Genomic DNA, 10,921 nt, shown 5'->3' on the forward strand with positions numbered 1-10,921 from the left:
CATTGATTGTGTAAATGAAGGCAAAATGTTATCTCTGGCCTGTCCTTTTGCTACTGGAGGTGAAGTATTTAGTTACAGGAGGAATCTGGTCCCCTTCCCAGATAAACTCTTTCAGGATATGGCTGGAAGCAGCATTGAGAGTAAGGGTGTGAAACACGTTTCGAGAGAACATTGACTGCCTTTAACTTTGGCCTAATTATTCTGCGAGCTAGAAAAGACTCCGCCAAATATCAAAAATCTGAAGTCTTTGTTTCTTTGATTTGATTTGTTCTGTTTTCCGGTGCCTGAAAATTATTCCATCCGGTCGCTGTGTTCTGTCACTAGTGCTAGCTAGGTATTTTCAACAAGTATTACTGTGTGCATTTGAAACAGACATCACTGGCAAATAATTCTAGCACAGCACTCAGCCCACCATCTTCAGTGTGCTCGCTTTCCTAAAGAGCCTGTATGTACCTGGGACTCTGCGAGTGTGTGGACATTTAGGACGTAGCCCATACCCTCACGAAGTCAACAGCTGAAAGCAGGTTAAAAACTCATGTTGTTCCATATGCAAAAGAAAGAAGTTGGACCCTTCTCTCTCACCACATACAAAAATTAACTCAAGATAGATTAAAGATCTACACGTTAGATCTGAAACTACAGCATTCCTAGAAGAAGACCTAGGAGAAAAGCTTCGTGATGTTGGATTTGACAAAGATTTCTTGGGTATGACACCAATGCACAGATGACAAAAGCAAAAATAGACAAAGGGGACGACATCAAACTTAAAAACTGCATCAAGGAGCACAATCAGCAAAGCGAAAAGGCAGTCTACAAAGGGGAGAAAATATTTGCAAATCATTTTTCTGAAAGGGGTTAATATCCAGAATAAGAAAGAAAAAAAACTACAACCCAACAATAAAAAAATCAACTCAGTATAAAAATAGGCAAAGGACTTGAATGGACATTTCTCCAAAGATGGTGTACAAATGGCCAACAAGCACATGGAAAGATGCTCAACATCACTCATCAGAGATGCAAACTAGCAGGGTATCCCTGCGTATCCATTAGGATAGCCACTATCAAGAACAGAGCAGAGCAAGTGTTGGCAAGGATGTGGAGAAAAGGGGTCCCTTGCACCATCTTGGCGGGATGCAAACTGGTGCAGCCACTATGGAAAACAGGATGGAAGGTTCCTCAAAAATTAAAAGCGGAACTAATATGATCTAGCCATTCCACATATGGGTATAATATTCAAAAGAATCAAAAGCAAATCTGAAAGAGATGCTTGCATACCTGCATACATGACAGCACTATTCACAAGAGCCAAGCTACCCGCGTCCATCGGTGGATGAATGGATAAACAAAAGCTGGTATATACAGCCATGGAATACTATTCAGCTGTAAAAGGAAAGAAATCCTATTGCAGGCTATAACACGGGTGAACTTTGAGGACATTATGCCAAGTGAAATAAGCCAGTCACAAAAGACAAATGCCATATTATTCTACTAATAGGAAGTAGCCGAAGCAGTCACGTTCATAGAGACAGGAAGTAGAATGGTGGTTGCCAGTGGCTGGGGGAAGGGAAATGAGGACTTGCTGTTCAGTAGGTATAGAGTTTTAGCTTTGCAAGATGAAAACATTCTAGAAATCTGTTGCACAGCAAGGTGAATGTACTTAACGCCAATAAACTGTACATCTTAAAGTAGTTAAAATGGGGACTTTTATATTATATGTCATTTACTACAATTAACAAAAATACTGTCCTAGCGCTCACCCCCTTCTCCCTCATCCCCCTGCCCTGGCTGACATTCAGGGTCTAAGGCAGAGGCGAATATCCTGAGGTCTGCACCAAGGTGCTGCCCCACAACTTAGCAGCTACGCTCCCCAGGAGCCAGTGGGGCATTCCTTCCCTGTGTGACAGACGCTACCCTGCACCGAGAGCCCAGCCCGAGCCAGAGTGACTGTTTCCAGCTCTCTGTGTGTGTAGTTCAAGGGAGATGAGGCCTGTCGGTCACTCCCCATCAGCTGCCATGACAAATATGGCCAATGCTGACATGCATACAGTTATTAACAAGCAGGCACAAAAGCAGTCCTAGAGCTTGTACTTAAACTCCGTATACTCCCAGTGCTCTGTCACATTAGGCCTCAGGAAAGAAAGAAAACCCACGATGTCTACAGGGACCAGGCAGGTGGCAGAGTGAATAAAGGGGCAGGGTGTGAGCAGTGGGGAGTAAACTAAGCCATTGTGCCAATGGGAAAGTAGCAGTCCAGGCTTTAGCTCTTCCTGTCTTCAAACAGATGCCAGAAATCCAGATTTCTGTAGGGAATCTCCCAATTTTTAAATGTTAGGATATTCAGAAGACAACAGTCTCCAGAAACAACTACATAAACCCATATGGAGTGGGTTTATATATCAAATCTATATTTGATATATAACTAATGTATAATATATATTTATAATAAACACATACACACACACTATATAGTATTATGGTACACAGTGAAGTAAGCTGTTAATTCTCTTACAGAGAAGGGCTGTTGAGATGTTTTTGGAAAAGTGTGGTCTACAATGATTACATAAGGATGGAGAATTCTGATCATGTTTAAAATGCCTGTGGGGCATCTTAGTAGAGATATCAGAAGGCGAATGGCAGATTGCAAAGAGAAATGGCTGCAAAGGGCTCCCAGACTCTCTAGTCAGCCAGAACCCTTATCTTCCTCACGGGATGTGGAGCTAATGAGCTGTTCTTTGATTACAGGCTCACCGGGACCAAAGGGGAGCCCAGGCTTCCCCGGTATGCCAGGCCCTCCCGGGCAGCCCGGCCCAAGGGGCTCAATGGGACCCATGGGACCATCTCCTGATCTGTCCCACATTAAACAAGGCCGGAGGGGCCCTGTGGTCAGTATTTTATCAGAGATCCACTTACTGTCGTTGGGGACAGTGTGTTCTTGTCCCGTGTGTTTTCCTTCTGTTGAACTAAATCCCTTTGTCTTGTAGGGTCCGCCAGGTGCGCCAGGAAGAGACGGCTCTAAGGTCAGTGTTATGAGTCGTCCTCACAGCCCAAGTTTTCCCAGTTGCAGCCTACTGGGCAGGCATCAAGTAAAGCCCAAGCTCTGTTTCCTCCTCATTTTGCACGTAGCAAAATTGAGATACTTTCCCTGCCCCCCACCAAGCTGGAAAAAAAATCTAAGATGCAAACAACTGTAATTAAAAAAACAAAAACAAAAAACCACCAAAACCACCCCTAAGAATAAGCACCCTTGTACATTTTAAACAAGCCCCTGTGTAGCAGGGCTTTTTCTCTTGGGGCCAGTGTTCTTCTGCAGGGCTGTGTGGTGTGTCCCCACTCCTTTGACGTGTTTACGTCAAGAACAGGAAAAGCTCCAATCTCTGCAAGTGAGTGCTTTCACTTCCAGAGCTGCTCGCCCTGCAAATAAGTCCATGTGCGTTACTTTAGAAAGTTGGTAAGTTACTGCACACGTTGCCTGGAAATACAGGCATTCCTCTTGTCAGATCTGGTTTGAAAATACACGGCCCCAGGGGGAAATCGGAATGAGAGACACTTGACCCCAGCAGTTCTGTCCAAACAAATGGTCTCTTGAATCCAGCTTCAAGCTTCTATTTGTTGCGGATAGAAAATACTTGTTTGTGCAGGGCAGTGATGATGGGGGGGGGCGGTCTGCATAGAGACTGATGGTGGCATCCCACGTGGTCCACCCAGCTAATCTGACCTTTCTGCTTACAGGGAGAGAGAGGAGCCCCTGGACCCAGAGGGTCGCCAGTGAGTAGCACTCTCTGCCCCGCTCCCTCGGGGGGAATGTTCTCGGGGATATAGGTCTGATGAGCCTGTAAGTTGATCTTACCAGCAGCAGCCAGCCCCTTCTAGCCATTGTTCAGCCTACCCGAGGGGGACTCAGTGGTTAGGAGGAGAATCGTGGGAGACTTTAAGACCTGTTGGGATTTGTTTTTTAAATCTGTTTTCTGGTTTGCTTTTTTTTTTTTTTTCTTTTATCATGGCTAATCTTTATGTGGAAGGTCTTCTCTTAAGACTAAAAAAAAAACAAAACAAAAAACCACCAGTATGCCGTGAGTCTATTTCCAAGTATGCCCTAAAACATCCAACGGGACTGTCGTAACTCTGAACACTTACGAGTTTAGCCACGGCTGCGACTCTAGCAGATAAGACGGCCAGCCCGTCCCAAAAAACTGCAGAGACGTGCATGGATGCTTGGGACCGTTGAGAATAAATTGGCTTGGATATATGTTGGTGTCTGGGAGATTAAAAAATGAAAATTAGTAGTATCCAAAGCACAGAAAATTCAAGCAACTCCATTGCTTTTGAAAAGATCAGTGTCATTTCTGAAGACAGACAGACGGCCTCGGCTTAGCGGTAGGAGGTCTGGGTTCTCATCTCAACGCTTCCACCAATTAGCCAACTGATCCTGGCCATCCTTAGCACCCCTGGGTGTTTGTCCACTCACCTGGGCAGTGGCCAATGGCATCTGAGCTGTCCCTCTCCAAATAAGTATCAGTTACTATCAAAGCACGATCCACCACTAAGTGCTTTGCAGACCGAGTTGTGGTTTCAGAGGCGGTAGCTACGGCATCGGAGGCAGCTGCGGCATCGGAGGCTGGGGGGTGGTAAGGATGTTCCTGCAAGCCTCTAACAAGCCCAGACCTTGCCCGTTCACGCGTTATTTTGACGTGCCCCACACAGCCCTACAGAGAAATTAAGGCTTACCAAATACCATACAATGATTTTTTTTAAATGTTCAATCCATAGAAAAATGAGGAAGGCCTTGGACCTTTCCCGGTCAACGGGGAATGGATGTCTTCACAACATACGTTGAACTGCATTCAGGTCGTGGTTATAGTCAATGATCCTTATAAACATTTTAATCCTTTACTTTTTTTAAAAGATAATATTTAGAGGATTTATGATGCACTAAGCCCTTTATATATATTAACTCATTTAAATCCTCACTTATGAAACCCTATGATGTCGAGGCTGTTATTATCTCCATTTTACAGATAGGGAGATGGAAACCCAAAAAAACAGCAACTTGCCCAAGAGCACCTAGTAGGTGATGGAGCTGAGATTCGAACCCAACAGAATCCCAACCCCTTAGCCCCTACTCTTCACCTCCATGAGCACCTCCCCGTTTTCTTTGGAAAGTAACGTGGGAGGGTTCTTCTAAGCTTTCATTCTACCAGATTTGATGTAGCTGAGAATTAGGAGGGAGGAGAGAGAAGGTGTCACCTTAGCTCATACGGAAGAGGAAGGAATTAGAAGGCAATCTTAAGAATATCCCCCCCCCCCGACCTGGCTACTGTAGTAGTTGTTCTGTTTACTCCATTTTTGGGGACACAGAGTTATCAACTAAGTAGTTGCCACCAAGCAGGGGGAGTAGCAAGTGATGGCGCCCGTGGAAGCCGTGGCTTTGCGCGGGATCGAGTCTGTGGTCCTCTAGCTTTGATTCCTCTCCTGTGCACAGGGACCCCCTGGGTCTTTCGACTTCCTGCTGCTTATGCTGGCTGACATCCGCAATGACATCGCCGAGCTGCAGGAGAAGGTGTTTGGGCACCGGACACACTCTTCAGCAGAGGAGTTCCCTTCACCTCAGGAATTTTCCAGCTATCCGGAAACCATGGACTTTGGCTCTGGAGACGAGTACCCAAAAAGAACCGAGATGAGAGACTTGGGACCCGCCCGAGACTTTTATCCTTAGCACATCCCATCACCGTCATGCTAGAGGAGGAGAAAAGAGAGTTTTCACCTGCAGTTAAATCATATATAGAAAAAGGAAGAAAAAACAACAACAACAACCCACTGGAGACCTAGAAAAGATACATCTTTAATTTCTTTAACTCTTTCCTGCTTTCTTATTCACTTCTTCGTCACAAATTTCGGAGTTAAGTGCTCTCACAGTGTCTTAAAGTTTGGCAGAGTATCCAAAAGGGAAAAGTGGCAAGGTGAGCTCTGAGAAGATGTGAGGTTACTTATTTAAAAAAAAAAAAAGTATGTGTCCAAAATAGACTATTACTCAATATCAAAATTAGCCTTCTTTAATTAAAAGGGGGAAACAACAATGTATATTCACCTTGGCGGATAGTTCTTTTTCCTTGTCGATCTAATATATTTTAAATAGTCTATCCTCTTGTCCAATCTTGTTTCCCAATTTTGATTAAAGGAAGGAGGTTAGGGAAGATGGAGGAAAATTAGGGTCCTGTATTTCCTGTCCTATACATTGCCACATTCTAAATTCAAATATGACTATTAAGGGTTTGTATAATGCATATCTGTACGTTTCCTATTCAGAGAAGATTGTTACGCTAGCTGTAGGAGTAAATCCTCTTCTCAAAGTAAATGAATGAAGTACCCGGATTCCCGTTAGAATAATGGGCTCCTGCTTTGCCAAGACATTTTAAAGCTACTTGATCAAATGAATGGGCTTGCTCAGCAAATCACGGATTGTTAAATAAGGGTGGCTGACCCTTAGGAAGACGTGCTGAATGGCTTGGCTCTGACTGGGTGCCCAGGAGGGGCCATTACGCCATGATCCTGGTTAGTTCAGTGGGCACTGGAGCTGGAGGCTGGAAGGAGGTCACTAGCTTGGGTCGTTGGGGCGGGAGAAGGAGAGCCTCAGGCAGGGAGGGTCCCCACGGAATCTGTAGAGACAGGTCAGTTTGCTCTCCTTAGGAATTGGAAGTCCTTGTCTGGGGCCAGCACTGCTTGCCAACACAGAGAGTAATACGCTATTGGAAGTTCTCTTGGACGTAGAGGGAAATAACAGTTTTTCTTGTTTGGCAGAAATTTCCTTCCCACTATTCCCATTTTTCCTTAATTTTCCATCATTTAGTCCAAGTTCTAGTTCTCACAGGCCTTCTTCTCGATCCTCCTTCCTCAGCAGAGGTGGGAAGCAGCTGGGAAAGGGTTGTATTCTCAAACCTGCTATTGAGTCTGTGGTCACCCATACACCTCTGGGTCCCAGAAGGAAGCATATTCCAGAAAAGACTTCCTCTGGTTCCATGGAAGCGGGAGCAAGAGTAACCCTGGAGAGACCAGCAGTATCGTCGGGGAACCTCTTGGTTTTGGTGGGGTGCGCACAGTTTTCCTAAAGTCCACATTGGCATCTGCCACCCAGAAAGGCAGCCACCTGTTCGGGGGCGCCCCCCCCCATGTTGAGCCTCACAGACGATCACGGTCACATGCTTGCTCATGGTGGGGTCTCCCTTCCCTGCGATTTCTCCCTGTATTTCTGGGAGGTATGTGTTTACTTCTCTTTTTCCTTTTTGCCCGCCAATTAACTCTCATCCTGGGAAAGCTTGGTTAAGAGAGCGCTGTTGGTGCGTGGGTTCCCGCCACCTCGCAACCATCTCTCTCCAGAAGCCTAGGAAGGGCTTCCACCTGCGAGTCCCCCGTGACAACGGCCTGCCTTCCCTTGTTGCCATCAAGGTACAAGCACGGACTCTAGTCGGGCAGCCGCTGGCTGGGTTTTTCACGGACCCTTTGCCCCGCTGTTTCTTCCTTGTGCAAAATCCCCGGTGCCAGCCCGCCAGAAGGTCACAGCAGCAAGCAACCGTGTTCTCAGTGCTCCTTTTCTAGCATTTTCCCGCCCCCATCAGTCTCTCCAGAGTCCTACCTTCGCAGCCGGGGGCCTCACCAACCTCAGTTTCACCGAGAGCTGTGCTAAGCAGCCGTTGATTCCCATCTGGAATGCATTTAACGTTGCCTGTTTGCAGAACACAATATTTAAAGGGTGTGGATGGATGACTGCTAAGGCAAGTCATTTCCAGGCCTCATGAAAAATGATTAGGTCCATCTTTGATTTTTTTTTTAATGAGGATTTTTGTTTAGAAATATAAACTTCTTTATTGTCAAATGCTCCTAAAATGTAATCTAACGGCATGTTTGACCAGAGGCTAGGATCATATGTTAAAAAGGAACTGAAAGCAGTAATATCTGGGGTTCATGAGCCTATTCTCTACCATATTCTCCAGCAAAACCCCCAATAGCCTGAATTGTCTAGCTTCAGTCGGCTAGAGGAGGGCAGTGTATAATTGTTCATCCTCCGATTTTCGAAACTTGGACTGCTACCCAGGACCAAATAGGTACTCTGTGTGCCCAGTTACTTTTCCAAGATAAGACACAATCACTGTTAATCCTATCGTAGCTTTAGGTTAGAAAGTCAAATCTCACTGCCTAACAGGGCTTCTCAAAACCTAGCAGGGGATAAAATTCGCCACAGTTTAGCTAAGCCACTCCGTGTCTCACGGCGGAAAAAGACCTTTGTAGAAATGTTGACTTTTGGTTTTTGCACCCTGATAACTAGAATTTAGAGTAGGACCTAATCATTGCTTTTGTTTTTGGAAAGCTGTGGAAATAAAAGTACGCTGTTGAAAATAGTGCAAGGAGGGGCATCCATTTTCGTTTAGGAAACTCCTCCCTCCCTCCCCAATTCCGGAAGGAGAAATTATAAGCTTTACTATGCCAAAGAGCATGGGGGTGCAAAGGCCAAGCTGTCTTCTCTGTCCTGTGTTAATTCCAGCACCCGCCACTGAGTGAACTGACCAACTGAAGTCATTTCTACTGTATAAACCCAGACAGGCGGGTCCATAGCCAGACTGGCACGGGGGCAGGAGTATTACCCCACCAAATACCAGGTGAAGGGCACCCGGGTTCTGGTCATGCTCCCCCTCCAGGATTCACACTACTGTTTGCCTTGTGATGGCTTTTTCCAGGCAGACAGGGGGAGACGTCGCCATGACAAGGCACCAGGCATCTCTTTGCACTGGGAGTAAGTCCCTCATCATACTCTGGGTATCACAGTCCCTCCCCCTCTCCCCCAAGGCCGGCCTGTCACAGAGAGACAGCAGCCTCATTGTGCAACCTTGACATCTTTCAGATAACCTTCCTGAAAAGGAAATTTATTTGTAGGAATCCAGGCCAAACGACTAATAGAATAGAGCCATCTCAAGTTATTAATAATGAATTCAGGGAAATAGATGAAGTTTTTCCTGGCACGGTCAGCATGTGTATTTCCCAACAAATCAAAAAATAATTTTCCATTTGAAGGAAAAAAAAAAAAACCCCGTGACTGTAATTGTTAAAGCATAAAATCTTGGACTTCATGGGCTCCTTTAAAAAAAAATATTACTACTTTAGGGAAAGCATAGAAGAAAGCCCCTTCAACGCATCCCCCAGAGACCCTCGGCATTCTTTACAAGACCCTGAAAGCACGTGCCCTGGAGGATTCTCTGTGTGTCACAACTGTTTTTATTTCGCAGTGATTAGTCCTATACTTCAGTAGCTGGGTTCATTATTTATAACAGGACCATATCACAGTTGAGCTAAGATTCAAACAAATATGGATGTGATACTATGAAGTACTTTTAATAAGATTATATATGCTTAATAATAAAGTTATTTTTCTTATGTGGTTGTACTGTGTCCTGATTCCTGGTCTTGGGGAACAAGCTGTCTTTTTACGAGGTGAAGACGAGGTGATGGAGACATTTCTCCCAAGAGCTGGAACCTACATTCTGGGGAGGCCACCTCTTGGGGTCCGAGTGTGGACCCAACATTAGAATCTGAGTCCCAGAGGCCCGTGTCTCCAGCTGGGGAGGATTCTCTGGGACACCCCCTGCCCTGGGGTGGGCTTTTCAAACCAGAACTCTCTGGGGATCATCGGAGAGGCCTTAGGAACTCACAAAGGGGAGGTCTGTGAGGGACCAGCCCCCTACTCCTATTGTACTGTGAGCAACTCTGGTTTTGGTTGGTTCTGGATTAGAATTCTACATAAGGTTGCCTTTGAAAAAGAAAAAAAGTTGACTACCTACAAAAGAGAGAGAGAGTGGGGAGGAATCTTCTTGAGTTGGTTGCTAAGTTCCCCTATGTGAAGACAAGAAAAAGGGAATTGTCATCAGTTAGGCCCTAGGGGAGGTGGGTTCCGTAATCAAAAGGGAGGATGCCTCTAAGAGATTTTGAGCACTCATTAGCAGGATGCTTTTAACATCCAGAAGTTGGCCTGTATTTATACGTCTCCTTTTCCTGCAGCAAATACTTATCAATTGCTTGTAAGCTGCACGCTGTGCTAGGCTCTGCAGACACAACAGGCAGCGAAAAGCCCTAATCTCCTTCCTCCGGGGAATCTCTGGCAACACAGACAAGGATCCTCCCAGGGACAATCAATTAATCACGAAAATATGCAATTACAAACTGTGATAAGCCCTGGGAAGGAAAAGGGCTTCAAGAGCCAGCCCCAGCCCGTGCCAGCGGAGCTGCCTCCCTCCCGGAGCAGCGCTCTGCACCCCCCAGCACCCACACCACGGCCGCCCTCCAGCCCCCGCGGAGAGAAGCTTCACAAATCCTCCAGGGGAAACAAACCCAGGGCAATCTGGGAGACTGCTCATATACGATTTCTCCAGCCTTCTTAATTTAAACAGCAGCTTGTGAACCAAGAGCTGGGTGACCGCTCCCCCTCACTGCCTCTGGACAGCCCATCCATGCGATTAGCTGGTCACCCCGTGCGCTCGGGTCTTGGTGCCGGCACAGCTGGAAGCTAGTTGCCTCCAGACCCAGACCCTTAAGTTTTGAAGAGGCTTGCTGTGTTTTTGGAACACCGCCCCCTCCCCCGCCCCCACCCCTATCCCCCAACCTGGCTCCATGAGCAGACTTTTATCACCTGTTCACGGGCACCTACATGGTTACAGGATGGCCAGCCGGGCACCTAAACTTAGCAGCTGGGGGGCCGGGGTGGGCACAGGGAAAGGCACCTCTGCGAGGGGATGTGGGGGCAGCTGCAGTTGACCGGTAGGGTTCTGGGGAGCTGGTGGAGATGGGAGGTGGGGACGTGGTCACTTGCTCGGGCTGCTGAAGCAGAGCACTGAACCCGGGGGCTGAACCACCAATGATTGCTCTTCTCGCCCCTCTGGAG

The 10,921-nt window shown here is 46.5% G+C and overlaps 1 protein-coding gene across 1 annotated transcript in view; it reads left to right on the forward strand.

Annotated features, from left to right (window-relative positions):
• Positions 1-9,420, forward strand: part of CCBE1 (collagen and calcium binding EGF domains 1) — a 226,127-nt gene extending 216,707 nt beyond the window's left edge. The window contains exons 8-11 of the mRNA XM_040632463.1: positions 2,743-2,882; positions 2,982-3,017; positions 3,730-3,765; positions 5,480-9,420. Of these exons, the coding sequence (XP_040488397.1) occupies positions 2,743-2,882; positions 2,982-3,017; positions 3,730-3,765; positions 5,480-5,713 (446 nt within the window). The 3' untranslated portion in view covers positions 5,714-9,420. The remainder of the gene's footprint in view (positions 1-2,742; positions 2,883-2,981; positions 3,018-3,729; positions 3,766-5,479) is intronic.
• Positions 9,421-10,921: the final 1,501 nt, after the last annotated feature.

The sequence above is a fragment of the Ursus maritimus genome, unplaced genomic scaffold, assembly GCF_017311325.1.
Source record: "Ursus maritimus isolate PB19 unplaced genomic scaffold, ASM1731132v1 scaffold_18, whole genome shotgun sequence".
In the NCBI taxonomy this organism is placed as follows: Eukaryota; Metazoa; Chordata; class Mammalia; order Carnivora; family Ursidae; genus Ursus; species Ursus maritimus.